At 39.3% G+C, this 27,137-nt stretch overlaps 1 protein-coding gene across 1 annotated transcript in view; it reads left to right on the top strand.

Annotated features, from left to right (window-relative positions):
* Positions 1-27,137, top strand: part of NRG3 (neuregulin 3) — a 532,463-nt gene that overhangs the window by 503,880 nt on the left and 1,446 nt on the right. Inside the window, exons 7-8 of the mRNA XM_045582211.1 lie at positions 15,600-15,727; positions 20,054-20,227. Coding sequence (XP_045438167.1) covers positions 15,600-15,727; positions 20,054-20,227 — 302 coding nt within the window. The remainder of the gene's footprint in view (positions 1-15,599; positions 15,728-20,053; positions 20,228-27,137) is intronic.

Genomic DNA, 27,137 nt, shown 5'->3' with positions numbered 1-27,137 from the left:
CCCCCACACAAAGTTGCACTTCCTGATTCTCAGGCACAAAATGAAGGAACAGAGGGCACAGTAAAAATCTAGTATTTGAGAATAATAGACAATCACCACGACACATTCCACCCCTCCAAATGCATAAATCACTGGGAATGTATACATCATTTGTGACTCCAAGATAGCATTACCCTAACAGTTACCATTTAGCTGGGCATAACAGATGTACTTAGATGTTTAATGTGGATTCATAAATCAGGATTGCTTCCCAGCAAAGTTTTATTTAACTTGTAATCAAGGCTATGTGTAGAGATTGTTCTCTTCTGAAACAGAGAGAATGCCTTTGCTAATGATTTCTAATGAGTATGATCCCGCCATCCTCAAACAAATGCAGTGATGGAGGGCTTCAATTCCTTAGCATCTGGGCCTGTCAAAGATAAGCAAAGCCAGCCACTAGCTCAAATAGTAAAGAGAGACTGTAATCAGTAAAATACTATTGCATTATAGAAGAGGGTCCAGTGTGAACTGAACTCAACTTCAGTTTGTTCAGAGGTGACTGAGTGGTAGTTGTTTTTGTTTTGTTTGTTTGTTTTGTTTTGTTTTAAATATATTTGTATTGATTTCAGAGAAAATAAAGACGAGAGAGATAGAAACATCAGTAATGAGAGAGAATCATCTATTGGCTGCCTCTTTTACACCCCCGTACTCAGAATAGAGTCTGAAACCTATGCATATGCCTTGACTGGGAATCAAACCATGACCTAGTTCCTACGTCGATGCTTAACCACTGAACCACACTGGCCTGGATTGACTGGGTGTTTTAAAGAAATAATGAGAGAATGGAATGGGGGAAACATCAGGAGCTTAATAGAATCAGGTGTCAATGTAAGAAATGTTTAAACCTGTAGTGGATTTTTATGAGTTTATTTGAGCAAAACTGACATCTTCTGGGATGCAAAATTTCAAGGGACTGAGAAAGCGCTCCAGGGAATGGCAGCTTGGCACCTTACTTTGTACATTACAATCAAAGAAGGAGGCCCAAGGGATGACATGAAATCCACTGGTGAATTAGGGAGGCAGGAGAAAGCAAAGCTGAGTATCTCTGGGATTGAATAAAAAAGTAAAATAAATAGACCCATACTTATTTTACATTTGTGGGTATAGGAGAGTTAACAGTTAACAATTAACACAATTAATAATAACAATGAGCTTTGTGATCTCCACTGTGGTGCCCTGAGTTGTGTGGTGGAGGAGGGGAAATTATCCTGACATTCCAAAGGTATGTTTACATGCAAAAGGTCAATAGACAGGTTCAGATAAGGTGAGGATTGACCTTTGTCAGGGAAGATACCAGCCTAGGACATGACTACCCACCATGACAAACCTTTAGTTAGGAACTTTTAATTTCAGACTATCCTATGGGGTTACTCTATGGCTCTGAGTTTGTACGGCCACCACCACACAGGGCTCTCCAGAGCTGTCACATTTAGTACATGGTCCCTTTTCATCTTCTGGGAAGTGAAAAATTACACAGTTGATCAGTGTAAATGCGATTAGGCCAACATTTATAGCATCTGCTGGCTGGCAATTATTCAGTTTAGGATTATATACTTCCTCAAAGACTGGGAGACAGAAGCCTTAGTCCTCTTATTGATTAGTTTTCAAAGAAATGGCTTTCAGGTCCTTGAGAGACATTCCTGAGTTGAAGGAGATCCATATACAACTCAGGGTGACAAAGAAAGTTTACAGGTGAAAGTCTTGTTCTGCAGAAGCTCTAGAAAAGGGAGGTTAGGGGCCCTTGTTCAAGTGTTGGCTGGAACAAAGGGTGAGTTATTTTGGAGGCCTTGAGGGTTTTGTTTGTTTGTTTGTTTGTTTTCAGAAAGACCCTCTAAGTGGGCCCAGGGTCAACCCTGAGATGTTATAAACTATGTTAGAGTTCAGTCATCTTTTAGTGTGGCTGTGAGTGGGTGAGCAGATGAAATAATTTCTACTGAGAATCTATAGTTTTATAGGCCAAAGTTGAGGTCTTCTCAAAAAGAGGGCTCAGCGGAGCCTGTCTAAAGTGTAGTCAAGCCCTGGCAGTGTGGCTCGCTGATTCAATTCCTGGTCAGGGCACATACCTAGGTTGTGGGTTTGATCTCTGGTTCTGGCACATATTGGAGGCAACCAATCCATGTATCTTTTTCACATCAATGTTTCTCTCACTATCGCTCTCCCCATCCTCCCTCTCTAAAATCAATTATAGCAATTAGTTTGCTCAAGAAGAAAGAGCATCTTTGCCAGTCTCTTTGCATTTTACAGGGTTACAGCAGAAAACACAGTTTCGTATCCACTTTTATTTTTTTCCTTTCACTAAACACAGGGGCAAGAGAATTTTCTGTCTGATCTATAATCTCCACATTCATTTGGGAGATAGCAACAAGGTCCACAAAGTGGCCACTTCATGATGTTCTTTCGTCCTTCCCCTCCTGGGAGACATTGATGTTCTTTCCCATTTTTTACTATGAAAGCAAAAGTAGAAGAAACTTCACTCCTGTGCTCCTCCCACCCATCATTTGATTGGATTTTTTAAAATTAGAATAAAAGAAAGAAAGCACTAACTGTAAGGATCCCAACACTTGAAAGACCTTGGAGTATAGATCATTTTATTTTTTTTCCTTTCCCTGCTCTCTTTCTACAGCCCATCCTCCTCCCCTCCCCCCACCACACACATGACATTTGTGTGTTTGCCCAAGGCAGCAAAGGGTGAATCCAACTGGATTATTCCCATAGAATCCCAGATAAGATATGGAAAAAGTGTCTTTTTTATATTGACTCCATTTTTTAATAAAGAGACATTTTGTCTCTTAGTTGTGATGTGGTCAGCTAGGATAATACATTTCAAGAGATCATCAGTCCACAAGTCTACACAGAAATTGGGAGTTCAAGCAGAGAATTGATATGAAAGGAAGGCTGAAAAAAGTGAGTGCATTGATGAAACATATGCATGCCAGTGTGGGGGACTAACAAATATTCTTTTCCCTCCCACCTTCTACCTTCTTCTAGCTGAGCTAATAATTCAAATAACATACAGCAAATTTAACAGGAGAAAATTAAATTTTAATATGTGCCTACAGGGAATTCACATAAGCCTGAAAATTCTAAAGACAGTGAAACAAAATTAGGTACATCTTGAAAAAAGGAGACCGGGTGGGGGGGGGTGTGTGTGAGAGGCTGGGATGGGGAACGAATTGAATAGGCTCTCAGACTTCAACAGTGAAGATGGATAATTTACAAGTAGTTGAGGAAGAGCAGAAGACACATGGCTTGAAAAATCTTGCTGGGCAACCCAGAAACAATGGGACACAGAGGATGATCTGCTACTAGGCTCCTGCTGGGAGCCTTTCTATCTAGCAAAATTAATTTAAATTAGACTGACATGATTTCTTTTCTGGAGCAAATCTTTTCATCTGAACCTCTTGGGCAGGAAAGAGGGAGAGTCAAATGTCCTTTTTGCATCTTTTGTTTCTTCACAACTAGCTTAAAAACAACAACACAGTTTTAGGATGGCAGACATTGGTCCCTTTCACCAACTATAGCATTCAATGCATTGCCAGCTTAGGCTCAAGGGAGTGCACAAACAGGTACCTTCTACCATAGCCTGGGATGAACAAGTTGTTTTCCCAGTGGCGCACATCAATTCCAGTCCTAGAAAGCAATGTGGGTCATTATTAGCTTTATTATCCCTTTGTCAACATTTATTTTGTTAATTTAATGGGAGACCATTATATATATATATATATATATATATATATATATATATATATATATATATATATATAATTATATTTCACTTATATTAGAGAGTTTAGTATAAAATCTCAGTCTATATATTTCTAGTCAAATTTCCACTTTGGAGATTTACATGCTGATACCCTTGCTCATAATTTTATTATAAAATCATATAAGAATTATTCTGTAATTTTTTATGCCCACCATTGGTTGTGTTGTTTCTGGGTCCACTTGGGCCAGATTTAGTACAGGTCAATATCAGATGTTATGTGTAACCAGCCTTTGTCTGGAGCTACCACACTGTTCATTGTGGCTGTCTACTGGCCCTGAGCATGCATGGGAGGGACCAGTCTGTGTATAAGTGTCAATCTGTAGAAGGACTGAGGATCCCTTCTATTCTGTCTTCCCCTGAGGTTGCCTACTCTTCCTCTAGACTTTCCAAAGGAAGACTATAGGGTGGGCCCAGCTGACCATGAACCATAGCCTCTTTCACAGGTTGTGGGGCAACCAGGGTCAGGAGAACAGGGCTAGTGGGTCCACTACCTGGATCATGCAGTCAGGCATTCAATGAAGGATTGTGGTCCCTGCTCCGCAGACAAACCACTCAGTCTCTGCTTGAGTGTCCCATACAGTTTCTCATCCAGGAACTCACTGCAGGTTCAGTTTGGGTTCAGCCCACCATCCTCTCTACAGGAACAAGTTTAGCCAGTCTGGGCTCAGGGTGGCAGACCAAAAGACTGTCTCATTGAATGGTGATACTGACCAAGCCTCCCCCAACAGAAAATTATCCTGCCCAATTTCAAGAATGGTGAGCAAGTCCAGAATCCAAGCACAAGCTGTGAAATGTGCCCATTGGGAAATTCTGAAAGCCGAGCATAGGGGTGCTACCTCCAGCTTTCCCACCGTGAGCATGTATTTCTACCACATGAAGGGTGCTGTAATCCAGGCACACTACCAAACTTAGGAGGGAACATTTCCTACCATATCAGACAAAGCTTTCCTTCTTTTATCTTGAAGCTCAGATTCACAACTTAAAATTCTTTGCAAAATGCACCGTTTAACAAGTATCTGTGTCTGGCATTCCCTTAGTTCTTTAAATATTCATGGGGTAGGTTTCACTTTACAGTCATTTACAAGGTGTGGAACACCTAGTCCATAGAAGTGCCATCAGAGCTTGGAAACACTTGCCTCAGAGGAAATGGCCAGGCCTTAGAAGCACCTAGTTCTTCAGCATCATGTACCAATGAAGCATTTGTGACTCAAAGGGGTGCCCTGACTTCACTGACTTGTGAAGAGAGAGAGAGAGAGAGAGAGAGAGAGAGAGAGAGAGAGAGAGAGAGAGAGAGAGAGAGAGAGAGAGAGAGAGAGAGAGAGAGAGAGAGAGAGAGAGAGAGAGAGAGAGAGAGAGAATATGCCACCGGGGCTAGAATTATAACCTTCAGACCAGTCAAGGGAGTGAACTTCTCACTCTCTTGAGTTCAGTGAACTTCTCACTCTCTTGCTTTTGTAGAAGACTACAAAAGCAAGATGCTTTATGTACATGCACCATCTACTAAGCACCAGACACTGCTTTAAAGACCTGGGGTATAATGATGATTCAAAATAGCAATGTCCTTACTTTCAAGGCACTTACTGATTACTGTAGGTGACAGAGATTAGTCACATAATATCACAAGAAATGTTCCAACACCTACAGCCAGGAGTTAACCTGACAACCGGAATCTTAGAAGAAGGAATATGTGGCGTGCTCAGTCCCCTGGCTGAACGGATACATGTTAGTTGAAGTGGGGTGATGGGGTGATGGGGTGATGGGGTGATGGGGTGGTGGGATGGTGGGTGGATGGTAGAGGGTGGTTGGAGAGGGGTTCTGCTGTGCCTTGTGTCTGGAAAGGGTGTCAGGATAAGTTATTTTGCTTCAGTGGAAATGTGTTAACGTTTGACTGCAATTGTTACCGTTCTTTCTGCTCTGACACATAGTGCCAAAATGCTCAAAATAGCAACAATGGTCAAGCTGTTTTTAATTGCTTGCATTAGAGATCCAGAAGAAACCATGTTCTAAAATATAACCACTCAATTACACCATCATATTGGCAAATAAGTCAGACATGAAATAAAGATTTTTTTGTGTGTGTGTGGTATAAAAAATATATATCTTCCTTTGAATGTGCAAGGGCACAACACTTGCTTTGAGACAATGATAAGGTACAGGCACATTTTCTCCTCCAGTGCAAACGTACAATTAATTAAAGATGGTGAATGATATTAGTTGAACTGTAGTATAAAAGATCACTGATTTGCTAGGAAATCCATTGTGAAAAAATTAAATTGCACTCAGATATTTGTAATGGGTGGTTCAAAAGGACCTTTTTAAAGAGAGTTGATAACTAAATATCATAATCTAAAGCACAAATATACATGCTATTTTTCCATAAGATATAAATTATTATATTTTAAGTTAAATTTAGGAGGATGGCATTGCTTAATAGATTATGTATGTTTTGAGTGTACAGTTCTATGATATGTCATCTGTATATTGCATTGTTTGCCCATCCAGAGTCAGTTTTTCCATCACCATATATTTTACCCACTTAACCCTTTACCATAAATATCCCCTTCTCTCTGGCAACCCCTATACTGTTGTCTGTATCTGTGAGGGTTTTTTTTTTTCTTCTTTGATGCTTTCACTTTTATATATCCCACATGTGAGTGAAAGCATATGGTTCTTAACATTTTCTCTCTGACTTATTTGGCTTAGCAAAATATCCTCAAGATGCATCAACACTATTGCAAATGACAGCACTTCATCCTTTCTTATGGCTGAGTAGTATTCCATTGTATATATGTGGTATGTGTGGAGGACATTTTGGTTTTGTTCATGTCCTGGCTGCTGTGAATAATGCTGCAATGAGCATAGGGTTGCTGGGTCATATGGTAGCTGTATTCTTAATTTTTTGAGGAGCCTTCATATTGTTTTCAGTAATGGCTGTACCAGTTTACATTCTCATCAAACAGCAATGAATGATGGTCCCTTTTCCTCCACAACCTCCCCATTGTCTTGTTGATAATAGCCATTCTGCCGGGACCAGTTTAGCTCAACGGATAGAGCGTCAGCTTGGGGACTGAAGGGTCCCTGGTTCGATTCTGGTCAAGGGCATGCATCTTGAAGGCATATCCCCAATAGGACAAGTGCAGGAGGCAGCTGATCATTGTTTCTAACTCTCTTTCCCTCTCCCTTTCTCTCTGTAAAAAAATCAATAAAATATATTTAAAAAAAAAGAAAGAAAGAAGGAAAGAAATAAGAAAGAAATAAAGAAAGAAGGAAAGAAATAAAGAAAGAAAGAAGCATGTCCACGCTCTCCTGTCCTCAATCCCTGCTCAGCTCCTGTATACTCACGTCTATGGCTCCTTTTAAGAAGTCAATCCATCTCATATTAGGTCTTCCTCTTTTCCTGCTGCCTTCTATTTTTCCAGCATTATTGCCTTTTAGCAGAAAGCCAGACATTTAAAACTGTTTAAAAAACACCCCCCCCCCCCCCCCCCCCCCCCCCGCCTTCATTGCCTAGGGCTCCAGACCAGGCGGGTTATCAGCTGTCAACATTGCTTTCCAACACAGACACTGCTTGCATTTAGCCTTCTGACCCCCACTGCGTGCAAGCTGCAGAGCTAGAAACAAGAGAGTTGTCGCCCTGCTTCCAGCATGTGCCTGCTTCATTTGGCTGGCCTATTGATTCTCGTGCACCACAATAATGCATTAGGAGCGACGTGGGGGGGTGCAAACAGCAGTGGCTGTCTCAGCACCCTGAGCACCTCCGCAAGGCAGGCTGTCAGGGAAGCCAACAGGGATTAGTGCTGCCCATGGGATAACAGTACCGATCAGGCCTATGTGGATGTTTAAAAAGAAATACTTTCAGCTCTGGCTGAGAACAGACCCAGGAATGTTCTGTGGCATCTCTTTATTCACTATTAAAGTGGTATTTTGTACATTATACCAAAAGAGGTTTTTATTTTGTTTTGTTTTATATATATATATATATATATATATATATATATATATATATATCCTGTATATATATATCATGTATATATATATCGTGTATATATATATATAAAACAAAACAAAACAAACAAACAAATATATATATATATATATATATATATATATATATATATATATATATATATATATTATTGATTTTTTTAAAGGGAGGAAGGGAGAGAGATAGAGAGCTAGAAAAGTCAATGAGAGAGAAACATCGACCAGCTGCCTCTTGCACACCTACCGGGGATATGCCCACAACCAATGTACATGCCCTTGGCCTGAATCGAACCTGGGACCTTTCAGTCCGCAGACCGACGCTCTACCTCTGACCCAAACCAATTTCGGCAATACCAAAAGAGGTTTTAACAAAACAGGTTCATCAGGTACACACACACACACACACACACACACACAAAGTCAAGATCGTGTGAGTGCAGGCAAAGAATGTGGGATCAACTGAGGCACTTGGTAAAGTTGTACAGAATGTTAATGGGAGGTGGGGCGGGAGCTGGAGATAGTACCTGATGTGTAAAGTTGTTCCTGCCTAAACTCTGCCCAGGGATGGAATGGCATATATTTGGGAAGGAGCCACAATAAATGCTTTCAGTAGAGAGCATAAAACGACTGTTTTTGCTGAGTGGCTTATACCCCTAGAGGGCCTATAACTCAGGAAAATAATGGGAGGCTAAACTCAGCTTTCTTTTTTGGTGTCTTTTGCTTTTTAAAAAATCTTTTGTTTTCTAAGTAGATGATTTTGTGGGACAGTTTTATTTATTATATTTATTAAAAATATATATTTTATTGATTTTTTACAGAGAGGAAGAGAGAGGGATAGAGAGTTAGAAACATCAATGAGAGAGAATCATCGATCAGCTGTCTCTTGTACACCCCCTACTGGGAATATGCCCACAACCAAGGTACATGCCCTTGACTGGAATCGAACCCAGGACCTTTCAGTCCGCAGGCCGAAGCTCTATCCACTGACCCAAACCCGTTTCAGCATGTAGGACAGTTTTAGATTTACAGAAAGCTTGTGAAGATAACAGAAAGTTCTGATATACACTGTACTCAGTTTCTCCTATTATTAAGATTGTACATTAATACAGTACATTTGGTGCAATTAATGAAGCCATTTTGATGCACTGTTATTCATTCAAATCCATGGTTTACTCCCGTATCCTCAGTTTTTACCTATTGCTTCTGTTTCAGGAACCTACCCAAGAGGCCACATTGCCTTTAGTTGTCATGTCCCCTTAGACACCTTTTGGCTGTGGCCATTTGTCAGATTTCTTATGTTTTAATGACCTTGACACTTTTTAGGAGTACCAGCCAACTATTTGGTTAGGATGGTCCTCCATTGGAATTATACATGTTTCTTATGACTAGAATGGATTTACCAGGTTTGGGGAGAAAGACAATAGGAGTCAAGTACCATTTTTATCCCATATCAAAAGTGCACACTATCAATATGACTTATCCCTTTGATGATTATTTTTGTCATCTATCTAAGGTAGTACTTGTCTTGTGTCTCCACCATGACATTACTTTTTCCTTTTTTTTTTTTTTTTTTCCTATGGAGCCCTCTTTGGGAGGAAGTAACTACATGAAGCCCATACTCAGTGAGTGGAGGTTTTGCCTCCCTTTCTGAGGGTGAAGTATCTAAGTTATTCAGAATTCTAGGCAAAGTTTGTCTCATCTTCCTCATTTATTTATTTATTCCATAATTTATTTAAGAGTATAAACTCCTGGATAGTTATTTTATACTTTGAGTTATAATCCAATAGTTAAATGCTACTTTATTTATGATCCAGTTTTTTCAGCTTTGGCCATTGATAGCTCTTTCAGTTAGCCCCTGTGTCAATTTGACACAACTGATCAATGAAGGGTATTTTTGTTTTGTATTGAGCATGTCTTTGTGTCTAGGCTTTCTCAACAGACAGTCGTATGTGCAGTACTTTTGCTTTTACTCTTACAAATTCCTCAAATTTCCAAAGTTGCTCAGGACAATAGTAGTCCTGGCGTTCCACTTCCCACTGATGTTCTTCCATACATTTTAATACAATTAGTTTTTCTTGTCAGAGTTTGCATTAGTTCCTGAATGGCCTGGTGCACAAAATTCGTGATTCGTGCATGGGTGTCCCTCAGCCCAGCCTGCACCCTCTCCAATCTGGGACTCCTTGGGGGATGTCTGACTGCCAGTTTAGGCTTAGTGGAATCAGGCCTAAACTGGCAGTTGGACATCTCTCTCACAATTTGGGACTGCTGGTTCCTAACTGCTCACCTGCCTGCCTGCCTGATCACCCCTAAACACTCTTTCTGCTAGTCTTCTTGCCCCCAACTTCACTCCAAACTGACCCCCCAACCAGCCTGCTCACGTCCAACTGCCCCCCTCCCCACCCTGTCAGCCTAATCACCCCCAACTGCCCTCCCCTCCTGGCCTGATCACCCCTAACCGCCTCTGCCTCAGCCCACCATGGCTTTGTCCAGAAGGACGTCTAGAAGGTCTCCTGGTCTAATTGGCATAATACCCTTTTATTAATATAGATGAGTGAGTTTTTAATACATAGAGGGCTATTAAGTTTACCTATTTTTCCTTGTGTGAATTGTAATAATTTGTGTCTTTCAAGAAACTGGTCCATTTCAACCAATTTATCAAATTTGAGGGCATAAACTTATTCATGTGTTCTTTTTTTTAAATCCCTCTATATCCATTGGAGAAGCAGTGGTGACCTCTCTTTTACTTCTGTTATTGGTAATCTTATTTTCTTATTTCTGGGTTAGTCTGACTAGGAATTTACCAATATTATTGATCATCTTAAAGAATTGGCTTTGTTTTTATTTTCTCTATTCTTTATCTGCTTTTAATTTCATTTATTTCTTCTCTAAACTTTATTATTTCTCTTATTTTGTTTTGTTTTAAGTTACTCTTCTTTTTCAAGTTACCTAAAGTGGAAATGGGGATTACTAATTTTAAGTATTTCTAAAATTTAAATATTGCTCTGCTTCAAATATAAGAATTTCATGTTTTAAATTTATCTTTAATTGCTGCCTTTGTTACCTCTCACAAATTTTGATAAATTATATTTTTATTTAGCTAAAATTTGTCTTGAGACTTTTTCTTTGACATTTCTATTATTTACAAGTATGTTGTTTAATCCCTAAATAGTTTTGGATTTTCCAACTACCTTTTTGTTAGTGATTTCTACTTTAATTTCAATGTAGTCTGAGAATATATTTTGTATGATTGTTATTTTTTTTTTTAACTTCTTAAGGTGTATTTTGTGGTCAAGAATGTATTTTATCTTAATGACTGCTTCCTGTGAATTTGAGAAGAATGTATAGTCTGCTATTTTGGAAAGAGAATTTTAAGAAGTTGATTGAATATAATGTTCAAATGAATTATATTGTTAATGATTTGCTGTCTGATGGATCTGTTAATTACTTTTAGGTGGGTGTTGAGCTTTCCAAGTACAATAGTGGATATGTCTATTTTTCCTTGCAGTTTATCAGTTCTTGCCTTATGTACTTTGATGCTCTGTTACGCACATAAATGTTAAGAACTGTTTTATCTCATTGGGGAATTGGCTCCTTTATTATTAGGTAAATGATACTTCCCTTTATCCTTCTTTATTTTTAATACATTTCCTTGTTGTGAAGTCTGCTTTATCCAAAATTAATATGACTGCTCAGCCTCCTTTTCATCACAGTTAGAATAATATAACTTTTTCTACTCTGTTACTATTATCCTATCTATCTCTTTCTATATAAAGTGGGATTTTGTAGACAACATATAGTTGGACTTAAATATATACATATATATGGAAAATCTTCATTTAGTTGATGTGTTTAGGCCATTCGTTCTTCAGGTGACTATTAATATAGTTCAATTAATATCTGCCATATTTGCAATTATAATTTATAATTATTTATATTTAATCTTTGTGGTGTTTTTTTGATTCTCTTTCATTTCTTCCTTTTCTGGTTTTAGTTATTTGGTTTTATTCCATTTTCTCTCCTCTTTTAACATACCAATAATACTTCTTTTTAGAATTTCCCAAGAGTTTGCAATATACATTTATAACTAATCTAAGTCCACTTTTAGTAACATTTTAACATTTTATTGATAATATAGGCATTTTATAACAGAATTTTTTAATTCCACTCTCCCATTTTTTATAACATTGCTGTCAGTGATTTAAGTTGTGTATGTACTATTACTTTAAATGAACATTTTTTATTTGATTTATTACTATAATTACAATATTTTAATTTACCTTTATTTATTACCTCTCTAACATTTTCTTTCTTTATAAAAATCTGAGCTTCTGACCTATACACACATTTATTTTCTCCCAAGGAACTTCTCTTAAAAGTTTTGTAAGACAGGTCTTCTGGTGATGAATTTCTTTAGTTTTTCTTTTATAAAGTATTTATTTCTCCTTTATTTTTAAAGAATAGTTTCACTAGAGATATTATGTTGTTATCTTTTGTTCATTTAACACTTTATTTTACTCTTTTCTTGTTTATATGGTTTATTAGAAGTCTACTGCATTTTTAAATATTTTTCTTTTTATGGCTTATCCCCATCCCCAGCATTTTATTTATTTAATTAAAATTTTATTTATTTAATATCTATCTATTATTTATTTAATTAATTAAATATAAATTTAGCATGATATTTTGTGTATAAATATTTTTATGTTTATCTTTCATAGTTTTTTGTGAGCTTTCTATATCTGTGGTTTGGTATCTATTAATAATTTTGGAAAGTTATAGGTCATTATTACTTCAAACATTTTTCATGCTCCATTTGCTTTTACTTCTTTAGGCATTCCAATTGTGCATGTTATATCTTTTGAAATTGTCCACAGTTCTTAAATATTATCTTCTGCTGTTCTCCTTTTTTTCTTGTATTTAAGCATTTAGTTTTTGTTTTGTGTTTCATTTCAGGAAGGTTCTATTGACTTATACACAAGATCACTGCTTTTTTCTTTTTGTGTCCACTCTAAGGATGAGCCTATCAGGGGTATTTATCATTTTTGTTACAGTGTTTCTTTATTTCTAGCATTTACTTTTAAATCTTTCTCAGTGATTTTTCGCTGTACTTAAAAGTACCCATCTTTTCTTGCATGCTGTTTACTTTTCCCTTTAGAACCATGAAAATATTTATGTTGCTCCTTTTAAATTAACTACTTGATCATTCCAACATATCTGTGCCATCTGTATCAGGTTCTGGTGATTATTTGGTCTCTTCGGACTTCATTTTTCTTGTCTTTTGGGATACCTTATAAAAGTTTGGTTCAAAGGTAGACATGATAGGTAATCAACAGTGAGTCAAATAGACCTTTAGTGTATGGTTCTATGTTAATCTGGCTTGTGGTTCGGTTTCATTTAATGTTTGCTGTCACTGCAGATGCCAAGGGCTTTAACACCTAGTGTTTTCTGTCTATTTATTTGTGTTTCTTTAGGTTTTCCTAAGGACTCCTTCTTACAACTTCCTAGCTGTCATTGCCTGTTGTTACAGTGGAGCCCTGGTTATGTGGTGTTAAGGACTGGTGAAAGGGAATCATTTCTGGCTTTATGATTATATTTCACTCCTTCAGTGAGGATATTTCTGGTCTACAACCTTCATAAGATTTATTCACTTTTTACCCCTTATGTGAGACAGGAAGGCTGCAGGGGTGGAGTCAGGGAAATTATCTTCTCTCAGGTGAGATAAGACTCCGGTAAAGTAATTTTTCACTGACAAGTAGGCAGTGGTAATGGAGAACATTCTGCATGCATTTCCAAGTGGTTTTCCCCCCCCTTCTCTTGGTAGAGACATGAGATGATTTTTGAAAACTTGTTTGTTGTGTGAGAATCTGTTATTGGTCTGTATCAGAACCCTACCTCAGATTGCAGCCTTCAGGTGATTTTTACTTGCACTCTAGCCCACTCACAAAATTCCAACAATTTGTTAAAATGACCACTTATGTATTCCAACCAATGTATGGTCTCTGGCAGATTCTGCCACAGGGGAGCTGATCTTGACTATTCCCTCTGCATGCACTCACCTGTCCAGATTGTAGAGTGGTGTTTTTCTCTGCAACCTGAAATATCTGATGTATATAAGAATAGTTATTGGTTTTCTATTTGTTCAGCCTTTGTTTTTTATTGTAAAGACAGGAATGACCATTTCCAAGCTCTTTGTTTGTCAGAACTGAAAACTGGAAGCTATCTTTAAATTCATTTGAACCAACATGTATGGAATATCAGCTTGAAGGATTGCCAAAGCATCAGGAGTTGTTATAGTATTCCCACATTTCAACTAACTCTGGATAGGAAGACAAGCAATTTAAACCTGAATCTCAGGTTAAATGCAGCCACTAAAATGTAAATGATTCTTATGAAAGCTGTGAGAAAAAGGAAAAAGTTTCAAAATAACAAATTATGAAAACAAATTTGTGTTAATGGATCAAGAGTGCAATTGAAAGCAACTGTATAATATAACAACAATCTAAGCTTTTGAAAGAAATATTTTGAATAAAATATGTAGTACAAACCCTATGAATAATCAGAACGAGTAATAGGTTGATTCTATTCAAAACATTTATCCTGGATTTTGAAAAAGGCCCTCAAGCTCTGAGGATCAATAGATTCATTTAGGGCAGAAGCTCTGAACTAATGGGTCAAAAGTTAAATTAGGTATTTTGATATGCTAATTAGAACGGAAGCCCTTCCAGACCAAGCTGGGGCAGATGGAAGCCAGGGTCCCAGGTGCCTGCTGGTGGCCAGAACGAAGCCCAGTTCTGGGTGTTGGAGGAAAACTGGTGACAGCAGCAGGGGGAAGGAAGGCCTACTATTGCACCGATTTTCCTGAATTGGGCCTCTAGTATTGTCAATATTCACCCCAACAGATTAGCACCATCTCTACTTTTCTCAAATCTTTGCCTTTACTATATATGCTTAAAAGTTATTTTTCTCTGTTCTGATTTTCATTTCTTCACAATGTCTATAGTTATATACCTTCTCATTTGCACACTATATATCCATATTCTTTTCTGTGAAATTCTTGTTCATACATTGTACATGAATATCTAAATTCCAAAACCTCTGCAGTTTGGTTAGCATTCTACAGATGTCATTTCTCAGGAGAGTTTTTATCTGAAGTTTCTAGAAGAGAAACTGCTTCTTCAAGGACCATGATCCAGAGAAAGATGACTGGGCAACTGCCTGGGTCAGATGCCATGTGATACTGACCTTGAGGCAAAATAGTCCTTAATATATAATCTCTGTAGGTTTTCTTTAGACTCTTGTGCTTATCATGTGTTATAGTCAAAGGTGAAACCAAGAATTAATAACTATAAAGAGTGGAATACTCACAAATTTCTCTTTTTAGACACAGTAAATACTACCTGGTAACAGACTGAAAGAGGAAAACAGTGTGGAGCTGTGGATAGAGACACTGAATCAATGTCCTCCGTAATTTTGAGAATGTTCTGAGTTTCATTCAATCAGTATTTATTGAATCCTCATTATTAGCAGCCAGCTACTAATTAATATTTTAATAAATTTTGCATTGAATAAAACATGCTTGTGTTTATTTTGGCTGTGCCACCGATGTGGATTTAAATTTAAATGTGGGAAAGGGTGGGAGAGCGTACTCAGTGTGCAGACATGAGATGCAAATGATGCCTCTGCCATTCTCCTGGTCCAGTGGCCAGAAGAATGTTACTGGCGAGTCCTATAAATTGTCAATACCTATCTGTAGTGTTACAGGCCCGCTGCTCATCCTCCTGCTCAACCTTGTGCATGTGATTCCCCACAGTACTCAAAGGCGGAGAGGCATCCTGTGACTGCACTGGAGAAAATGATGGAGTCAAGCTTTGCTGGCCCCCAGTCATTCCCAGAGGCCCCTTCTCCTGACAGAGGAAGCCAGTCTGTCAAACACCACAGGTACAGGTCTTTAATCATGGTGGAAGGGCACATTCACACCATGTGTGACTCTGGACAGCACATGCCCAGAAATGACAACAGTGTTTAGGAGAGATGATTGTTCTTGCTTCTCTTGTGGTTCTCCATGGAGTGGATGCTCAAGCAGCTCACAGCAGGTAAACCAAAGACACCAGCAGGCTGCCATGCCCTTCTACAGAGCCGAAAGGAGCTGCTAACAACACCCATCAGAGCTGCAGATACAGACCAGTGAATGAAATAATTACTTTCTGAAAAGAAAAAAAACATCCAAGAAACTATTAAAACATGATTTTCTTTTTAGCCTGCTTTATCACTCTGTGCAGATTTAATGATTAATTCTTCTCTGGGAAACTGATTTGATATGTTCCAGGTCTTTCACCATGACTCTTGAACAAAGAAACTTTCATGGGGGAAGAATCCTGGCAAATCCTCTTGAATCTGTAAGATCTATTATCAATGAGGTGGCATTCCTTGACAAGCTGACCATAGCAATTGTCCCTTTTAGGGAGAAAGCAAAAAATAATCTTATCTTACAAATTTTATGGATGGTTGAAAACTTCTTAGTCATCTTCTATGGTAGTCACATACTGTGTTTTGTACATAAGGAATCCGGAATTTTAAAAACTGAAAATCTTTGCTCTAAAACAAGTTCCAAAGTTTGAGACTAGTGCTGAAACAGACATGTTTATGTCATTTAACTGCATATCCTCAATCCTTGTAGAAATTATCCCAAGATTTGAGCTTTCTTTTCTTGGTACGAAGTATAGTATTTAAAATTTTTAAAAAACATTATCTAGAGATAAAAATTTATAAATAGAAAATATGAAAAATCACAGTTGTTCCCATCAAACCAACGTAAATATTGATTTTTACACACCAGGCTGTGCTTTGCAAACCACCAGGTCAGAAGCACACATTGTATAAGGAAACTCTCTTTTTCCTTGCTTCTCAATGGGTCCAAAAAGGATTTAATTGATGCTGACACATTACTATGAGGTTTTCTGTCACTCCATATAAGCAGAGATCGAGATACTAAAATTTTGCTGTTTTTCAAAAGGTGATTTAAATATTTTTATCTCAAGATTTAAATATTTTTAGCTATTTGATAATTGCTTTAATTATTAACTACATATTTTGATTTATATCAATTAAAGAATTTGCAGATATTTCCCTCTGGGGGGAAAAACACACAAACATTTCAGTTCCCTGGAGCTAATAGAAGTTCTTTAATTAGGGAAATAAGTCCAAAATTACCAGCCTTTTAGAAGATGAATATTTTCTCCAAAACAGCATTTTCCCCTGCTGATTATAATACATGTTAAAGTGGTGTTGCACCCAGTTAAGTAAACTAACTAAATATATTATTCCAGCATGATGTTATGCCATCCATGTTTTAAAGTTGAGATAAAAAAGAATTACAGCCGAAACCGGTTTGTCTCAGTGCTAGAGTGTTGGTCTGTGGACTAAAAGGTCCCGGGTTCGATTCCGGTCAAGGGCATGTACATTGGTTGCGGGCACATCCCCAGTGGGAAGTGTGCAGGAGGCGGCTGGTCGATGTTTCTCTCTCATCGACATTTCTGGCTCTCTATCCCTTTCCCTTCCTCTCTGTAAAAAATTCAATAAAATATATTAAAAAAAAAAAAGAAAAAGAATTACAGCTTCTATTGTATTTGCGCTGCAAATACCCTATTCTTACTCCTTGTCTGCTGACGTCCTCCCTCCTAAACGTGGCTCCTACTGTGGTTTCTAGGAAATAGGATGCCTGTTGGAGACCTTCCTTTCTGTTTGGTTCAGTGACGTTTCAGTGTTGTTGGCCTGCATTGTGTCTTGGTAGATAGGCAAGGACTAATTTATAAAGTGCCTCTAAAACTTTTTAAGTTACAGTTCAATATCTCAGAGCTTTGTTTTGTAAAACATACAGGAGACTTCAATGAGTTCATGACTGGCAGCCCTGTGACTGATTTATGTAGCCTGCCAGCAGCTCCATGACTTCCCGAATGCTCCCTGGTTAGCAGGCTGCACTAGCTGGTTGAGCAGTAATCATGGAACTGCTTTGTAAGATGAGCTACTAGTTTATATGATAGACTTTGCTGCCATGAGTTTGGCTAGCTATGAATAATTAATTTATTGCTGTGCCCTGCAACTATGACATATTTGAATAGCTCATGTATGAAGCAAAGCTATTAACTCAAAGCAATATTTCTTTTTAGTCAAAATTCTATTTCTTTTTTAAAAAGAAGTCTAATATGTCATGTCATATTTATTGCATTGTATTTGGCAGTGTAAGCCACTTATCGATAGCACATATGTAAGCATTTTTTAAATAGTGAAAGAAGTCTGAGTTTGCAATGATTAGTGGGATTCTCAAGTTGTCATTTGTGTGAGAGGAGCCAGGGGAACTCATTATGCTGAGCACCTGTTACATGCCAAACACTTAACATACTTTATTGCTTTTAACCCCTTATACATCTTATGGAAAGATGCAAGCATGATGCCAATGCCTTTCTCCACACATGTCCAGTCTTCACCTTTCTCTACCAGCATTGCTCTGTGCGCTGGAAGGGCAGCAGGCTCCCTTGTCCTCTAGCTTCTGTCAGCTCAATGGGAACACCCTGCATGAGATGGAAGAGCCAGGGAGAGCAAGGTTCCAGTACTTCTACCCTCCCTCCCCGCTTGGCTGCCTCAGCTCTGTCCCTTTTCCTGGGGCCAAAGTGCCTGGCAAGTGGCCCTCTCCTTACAATCCCCTTGTCTCTCCATTCTGGTAATAGCTCCCTCCCCTGTCTCTTGGGTTACAGGAAGAGTAACAGCTGCCTGTTGTCACTAGCCCTGACATACAGCATTATCTTCTGTTGTCCTTTTTTCTCAAATACTGAACACATCTCTGTAAATGGCAAAATTTCCCCCAAATGACCCAATTAAGAGTGCCATCTATCTTCTTCCAAGACTCTAACTGGTACGAGTACTTCCCCCAGTGCCATGCTGCTAATGATGTACAGATCCACACCCAGATCCAGCTAACCCATGCACCTAAGCCTGAGCAACCTTCAGACTCCATAACTGCTGCTGGATGGTGCAGACAGAAGCTGGAGGGAGGGAGGTACATGTGCTACTACAGAGCTTCTTAGGCTTGTTGGTTTAGTGAGACCCCTTAATATTAGGCATCTTGGGACTCAACTTACAAGAAATATTAAGAGAAAAAAATTACATAAATTGTAATAATCTGGTGTTTATACTAACTCAGGAAGTCCATGTTGGATTGAGAATATGAAGTTTGATCAATCATCTTAGTTCTCAAACTCTGGCCTTAAATTATATTTAAGAAGTTATTTTGTTTAGTAGAAATGATGGCAATATTCATGCAGAAAAATGTACAAAACTCCAAATAATAAAGTTATATGGGTAAACTCCTTTGGGGTACTTGTCTATTTAAAACTCCATGGACTTGCTGATATTTTGAAAATGTTTGTAATCTTTTCTGTATAGTTTTATGTGATTGAATCACATAAATTGTCATCTTAGGAATGTGTACATAGGAGCCAGTTCTCTGTCTGGTTCCCATGGAGTAGGTGAAATTCAGTGGGGAAGATTTTTAGAAAGAATCTTATTCTTTTGTTTAACATGATCTTTATAGGGATCTCACATAAAGTATATTTAATTTTTACCTTTTGCCCTTTAGGGGCATCTGAAAATTGTTATTTTGGCATTTAGATGTAATAGTCAGAATGAGATGTTCAGTAAAAGCAAACTGGAAAAGGAAAATAATTTAGTTTCTCAAGATGGAAGGAATTTTGAGATAATGAACTGAAAATTTAGCACATATGTTAAGGAGAGAATGCCGATCATAATAAAGTTTGTTTATTCTACCACTAACACAAGTGACATTTTCCCTGTAGATCCCTTCAGGGCTTCCTGCATTTGGTGCTTGTCCATGTCTAATAAGAAAGCCACGTTTACTATTATTAGAGAGACAGCCACTGTAGCTTAAATACTGAGGACTGATGGGAATCAGGAGCTTCAGGATTCCTTAAACCCACCTCTTAATTTGTCTGGAAAGCAGTAATTTTAGTCCATTGTGCTCCACATTAGAAAGCCAGAAACACAAAAATGGTCTCTTGGTCTCAGCCTTTGCCAGGGGAAATGGACTTGGCAACTTCTGATCCCTCCTGGCAGATACACTCCAGTCATGGAGAATGGCCTGGGACTTGGAGGCTTTCAGGTGCAAATGCAGTATTTAAAGAGTTTAAAGAGTTTGAGCAGCCACCTGTAAGGTTATGGCTATGACCAATGTGCTGGTTTTCTCTCCTGCAGCCGAAGTCTCTCCTCCTGCTGCAGTCCAGGACAGAGGAGTGGGGTGCTCCACCGGAACGCCTTCAGGAGGACGCCCCCCTCACCCCGAAATAGGCTGGGCGGGATTGTGGGGCCAGCGTATCAGCAACTTGAGGAATCAAGGATCCCTGACCAGGATACAATACCTTGCCAAGGGTAGGTCTGAAAACAATGACATGTAGGGAGGGTGTCATTAGTGCTATAGCTTTAAATTGAGTTGCTATGTTCATTGGGGTTTTTATTTATTGATTTTTTGTCATCAATTAGCTATTTATACTTCCTTTCTTCTTTGTTCCACAAAGGTGAACTAACTTAAAAGATTAGGTACAATGGAAATAGATATTAGGGAGGTGTTTAATAAAAAATAAACATAACACTAGCAAGAAAACAAATGTATACATATCTAGGCATTTTGTTATTAAATAGTTGCTAAAACAACTTAGAATTTGTCTTTGATTTAAAAAACTAGAGATTTCTTAGGAGGAATAAAGTGTTTCTTTATTCTTAGGTTGAAAAAAAAACTACTTAATTCTCTGATAAGTATGACTGTGGACAATAAGTAACCTATAGTGTATGTGTATATATATATATATATATATATATATATATATATATATATATATATATATATATATATATGAGTGTGTGTGTGTGTGTGTGTATAGGAGCAGTTTGCATATTTGATTTGCATATGCAGTTTGCATTTTTATTTGCATATGCAAATCAACCAAACAGTGGAATGACTGGTCCATATGATGCATGCAGGAGCTGTCTCCTAGTGGTCAGTTGCGCTCCTGTAGGGGAAGCCCAGCTCAACCAGCAGAGGCTCACGGCTGGTGAGAACAGTGGCAGTGGCAGGAGAGGCTCTACAGAAATGCTAAGAAGCCCTAGGGGATGTGTGACTGCTGGCTTAGGCCCACTCTCTCTGGCAGGCAGACATTCCCCAAGGGGTCCCAGACTGAGATGGTGCAGGCAAGGCTGAAGGCCTCCCCCCTCCAGTGCACAGATGTCATGCACCAGGCCTCTAATATATATATTTTCTATCATTCTATCTAATAAAAGAGTAATATGCAAGTTAATCATCACTCCACTCCACAAGCCATGCCCAAAAGCCAATCAGAGCAAGTATACAAATTAACCCCAACCAAGATGGCTACAGCCACAGAGGCTTGGGTTTCTCTGGCAACAGAAGAAGTCAAGTTTTCCTCCTGTCCTAGCAGGCCTAAGCCTCCACTCAAGGCTACAAAGTTTCAATTATAGAAGGTAAACAAATCCAAACAGAAACCACTGCTGCCACTGAGGGAGCAGGAGGCTTGGCTCTGCTCCAGGCTACAAAGTTTCAATTGTAGAAAGTAAATATATCCCAGAAACCAGGCCCTCTGCTTGGGTGGCTGGGGGGCATAACCGGCCTGCAAACCACCACAGGCCCCTCACTCAGACCACAGCACGCCCCAAGGGAACCCTTACCCTGATATGGGACACCCTTCAGGGCAAACCACCTGGCCTCCACCCATGCATCAGGCCTCTATCCTATCTAATAAAAGAATAATATGTAGATTGACCATCACTCCAACACACAAGATAGCTGCCCCCATGTGGTCAAAGATCCTGCCCCATTGTGGACACAGGATGGCCAGCAAGGGAAGGCAGATGGGAGGCACCAGGCCTGCAAAAAAGGGCAGTTGTGGGTGTTCAGGCAAGTAGGGGAGGGCAGTTGGGAGGCACCAGGCCTGCAAAAAGGGCAGTTGTGGGTGTTCAGGCAAGTAGGGGAGGGCAGTTGGGAGGCACTAGGCCTGCAAGGGAGGGCAGTTGAAGGTGATCAACCCTACAGGGGAGGTGACCAGGCCAGCAGAGGAGGGAAGTTGCAGGCAAACAGGCTGGCAGGGGAGCAGTTAGACATCAATCAGGCTGGCATGGGAATGGTTAAAGGGTGATCAGGCTGGCAGGCAGAAGCTGTTAGGGGAAATCAGGAAGGCAGGCAGGCGAGCATTTGGGAGCCAGCAGTCCTGGATTATTAGAGAGATGTCTGACTGCCTGTTTAGGCCCAATCCTGAATTGGGCCAAAACGGGCAGTCAGACATCCCTTGAGGGGTCCCAGATTGGAGAGAGTGCAGGCTGGGCTGAGGGACAACCCCCACCCCGCCCCATGCAAGAATTTCGTGCACTGGGCCTCTAGTATATATATCTGTAATAATAAAAACAATATGTTTATTAGACTGGATGACCTTCCAGATGAGGCCAGAGATGCAAGGGCTGAGGTGTCCATTGTGGCAGGCAGGGGCTGAGGCAGAGGCAGTCATGGCAGTGGTGGGGGCCAAGCTCCATGCATGAATTATTGAATTATGTCACTGGGATATATATATATATATATATATATATATATAAAATCTGCTTCCATCAAGCATCCTTAAATGTCTTAGTTAATACTGACAGCATGATTTCAAAGTACAATTTGCTGAACTCTGGTCTCTAGGTTAATTCATGGTACAGGGATGGAAATATGGGCTTTGGGCATGACAACTGCTATTCTTCCTTGCAGTGCACGGTTGTCCTTCCTCTAAGTGAACACAGATCCTTACAGGGCTCAAGGTGTAGTGAATGGAATGGAGGATGAACTTTAGTCCCATTCACCTAATGGACTGTTCAACCAAACATGTAGCTCTTACTTGAAATGACTAAAGCTCCAATCTTTGGCCCTTACATCTTGTGTGAATTTGAGATAGTTTTATGGTCTAAGCTTAATTTTTTTCATCTATAAATTGAATAAAAATAATACAGCCTTCCCCAAGGTTGTTGGGAAGATTTAAAAAAAATATATGTGTGGAAAGAGCTTGTACCTTGTCACATGATAAGCAGAGGTAGTGCTGGTTTGTATTGTCTCAGGAACTGTTATAAAATTATTATTGATTTCAAGAATAATGCAACCAGGGTTTACAACAGGAATTTCAGGACTCTGTTCCCTCACACAAGCCAGGTTCTTATCACATCTAGTTTTTATCTCTCTGGATGAGCCAGTCCAGGTTTCTAAGCTGCTTTGCCCTGGGTGATGTCCCCACACTGTCTCAAGGTGGAGGCCTAAGCAAATAGGAAGTCCATCTCAGGGCCTTACCCTTGTCTTTTCTTTTGGGCAAGAGATATGTGCATTTCTACTCTGTCTGACAAAGCTCAGCAACAGATTTCTTTATGAAGACAAGGAGACAAGAATTAAATAGCCTGTGGCTGGGTTTTGTAATTTTGAAGCAATTCCAAATGTAGTGCAAAATGTAGTTGGTATAGATCTGCAAATTCAACATAACAGCCAACTTATCCAAAATGTATGACATAATGCAAGTCAAGAAGTAGCTAGCGTTTCTCTTTGCCTTATATCTAGAAAAGGGACTTGTATTTAGCCTATAATGATAACTAGTCAGATTTCATAATTATTTTCCTTCTTAAGCCACTGGTAATGTCCGTTGACAAGGATTAGTATATTTTATAAATAGAGAGAGAGCCCAGCTCATGCTTTTTTTTTTTTTTTTTTTTTTTTTTTTTTCTGATGGTCATGTTTTGGCTGTCATTCCTCATGTCCAGGTGTAAGGATGCTCTGAGCTGCTCTGGGCACAGGCTTCAACCACACATACATGCATTTTCAGAGGTGCCCCTTGTATGTTCAGAGGTGCCGTGCTTTGTCTTTTACCTCCTGAGAAACTTCCGTTTACTATCTGCATGGCAGTAGTTTTGTTTTGGTTCAGTCATCATCGGGGCTGGAATATTCTCTCCAGCTGGCTGGCCACGTGTATTTTCCTGTGTGTGATATGCACCCAGTGTTGATAAATGGTGACTCTAAGTATAAGTCACGGTGTGCTCAGCACAATGAATCTCAGGGAGCAATCTCATTCTCAGTTCTTGAAAACAGCTATTTTCCACTCCTGGGGGACCTTCCATCTCTCTGGACTGGAAATAGGATTGGTAATAGAATTTCACAGTTAAAGGCCCTCTTCAAATCTAGCCCTAGCCTGAAGGGGCAGTGATTGAATTTGCAAGGGCCATCCGCCATCTGCTGCTTATTTATCAAGCATGTGGGCGCTGTCTGCTAAGGCAGGCTTAGGTGGTGGGACTTCTCTCTGTGACACTGACTTCGGCCCAGTTTGAACCAGTAGTTCTCTCAGTGAAGCCTGAGGAAGGTGTGCACTGGTAACTATTCAGGAGCCTTTCCCCTGATTAGTGGGATCAGGGATAGCCACGGCAATGGCTCCCAGAGCTCTGAGCTGTGTTATGTCAGGCAAACCAAACTGATGTATTCACATGCTAGACCAGTGGTTGGCAAACTGTGGCTCACGAGCTGCATGTGGCTCTTTGGCCCCTTGAGTGTGGCTCTTCCACAAAATAGTACATGCGGGCACATATGTACCGTGTGATTGAAACTTCGTGGCCCATGTGCAGAAGTCGGTTTTCAGCTCTCAAAAGAAATTTCAGTCGTTGTACTGTTGATATTTGGCTCTGTTGACTAATGAGTTTGCCTACCACTGTGCTATACAGAAAGAAATGGAGTCACAAAAGCTAGACCACCACCTTCAAAGTAGAAGGGATATGAAGTATACTGACTGTTTACAGTATATAACCTCCCAATCCATGGGTCAACTCTCAACCACTGAGCCTCATCGGCCTGGCAATATTTCACTTTTTCACCATAGTTACTGAGGAAATGCACTGGTGATTTCTTTGTTGAGGTATCAGAGGAATGACAGCCCAAATTGGCATTTTACAGTCAATGAATGACAAGCTCATGGATCAAAACTGTGAATGAGTGAGCGACTGTCAGGGATTCAGACCTATGTCTTCAACCCAGATCATGTCTAGAAATTGCGCTCTCACTTAAACTCATGAAGAAGAATAATCTGCTTCTCCTCAATACCAGTGCTGGACTCTCACAGACATGAGGAGGGAAGTGAGGGTTTACCAGTGTCCTCTAGGGAGTAGTGCAGATGCATTACTTCAGTTAGTTCTCAGAGCAATCCCCCAGGGCAGTGTACCACCTGATTGTTTTCACTGAGGAGAAAATTAAAAGGTTGCTGCAATTCATTTAAAAATGGTGTTGGGGCTTGAAGTCATCTGATCCAAAACAAAACCACATTTGGGAGAGTTCTATTTGCTTAGAGCCCATCTTCATGTTATTGGCAGCTGTGTGTCCCGTGTCCCTTAACTGACTTGTGAGGTGACCTATAGGTCAGCTGCAATCCCTCTTTCTTATCTAAACCCTTAATTCAGCAGTCAGACTTGTTAGAAGTCTGCTTAGAGTTTGGCTTGAATTGCCTTTGATCACTTCTTCATCAGGCCACATTGTTGACTTATTGAAGCAGTGATTGTCTAAATCCTCTAAGATATTACACATTTTTCTAATAATAAAGGGCCAGTGCACAGATTCATGCACTGATGGGGTCCCTTGACTTGGCCTGCACCCTCTTGCAATCTGGTACCCCTCAGGGGATATCAGAAAGCCGGTTTTGGCCCAATCCCCACAGATCAGGCTGAGGGATCCCACCTGTGCATAATTCTGTGCACCAAGACTCTAGTATGCATATAAGATCTTTGGTTAATCTCTTCCTGCTCTTCCCACTGCCCCCTTCCCTCTGAGATTCATCAGTCTGTCCCATGTTACCATGCCTGTGCATTGAATGTCTGCCCCCTGGTGGTCATTGTGCATTATAGCTACTGGCTGATTGGCCCGTCGGCTGGTCGGCTGGTTGGCTGGTCACTTAGGCATATATATATATATATATTTTTTTTTTTTTTTTTCCTCCCAAATAATGTTTAGATCCTAGTATAAGAATTTGCATCTGTGACCATCACATTTTAAATCTATTAAATTCTACCCACTGATATAGACTCATAATATTTATGAGAAATACAATTTTATCCTAATTACATTTTTTGTCTCTGTGAGGTTAGTGAATCTGGTAGTAAACATTCTGTATCTTCAGAGCTATGAATGGTGTTAATCGCATGATATTCAGAACAAACATAAAACCCTCTAATTGGTTCCATCTCTTCTTAATGAAATTAAATAGAACTCTTAGGTTTAGATTTTTAGTTCCATAACACCAAAAGCAAATAGACCCAAATCCCTGGAAAAGTTCCTTGTACATGGTGGCTAAACACTTTACACAGGTAGAAATTGCACATTCTTTAAAAGGTGTTTTAATGCAGCTTGAATATCCACTCATTTCTGGCTTTCAAAGTAACAATTAAAATAAGGCAACTTGGGGTTAACTTCTTCCTCATCTGCTTACTAATGGTAACTTGTGACAAATCACTTTAGTACCCTTCACTCCAGTTTCTTCATTAATTACATGGTAATACTAATATATAAACCACAGTTCTTTAAAAAAAAAAAAATAGTGAAGCAATTAAAAGTGAACGTGCTTTTTAAAAACACCATGTAGCCTGACCAGCATGGCTCAGTGATTGAGCATCGTCCATGAACCAGGATGTCACGGTTTGATTCCCAGTCAGGGCACATGCCTGGGTTGTGGGCTCAATGTCCAGTAGCGACATGCAGGAATCAGCTGATCAATGATTCTCTCTCATCATTGATATTTTTATCTCTTTCTCCCTCTCCCTTCCTTTCTGAAATCTATTAAAAACATCTTAAAATAAAATCAGTATGCAAATGTTAGCTCTTGTTATTATGTTTGAAATGGATGCTAATTGGGGCACAAAGTGTTTATCTCTAAGATGTGCTATGTACTCACATGCCTATTCCATCAAGGTTTATTGGTTACCTACTCTGTACTAGGCACAGTGAGAGAGAGGGTGGGAATATAAAGACACCTAATTTGCTCCCCATCTTTTCTCCCCGTATGATAGCTTTACTCCCATCATGCCCTGGAATAAACACTTCTATTTGGTATGCTACACTCTTTATTGCAATTATTCTTTCCTTGTATAAACATGACTTTTATTTACATTACAATGTAGCACTAGGGAATGATAGTTATTATATGGAGAGTAGATATGTTTAGGTTACACAAATGTTAATGTTCAATTTAATGTTTTAATTAAGGACAAATAGCAGAAACAGAGTAAA

The sequence above is a fragment of the Pipistrellus kuhlii genome, unplaced genomic scaffold (assembly GCF_014108245.1).
Source record: "Pipistrellus kuhlii isolate mPipKuh1 unplaced genomic scaffold, mPipKuh1.p scaffold_m20_p_15, whole genome shotgun sequence".
NCBI classification, from domain to species: Eukaryota; Metazoa; Chordata; class Mammalia; order Chiroptera; family Vespertilionidae; genus Pipistrellus; species Pipistrellus kuhlii.
This window is presented reverse-complemented; position numbering and strand designations above follow the sequence as displayed.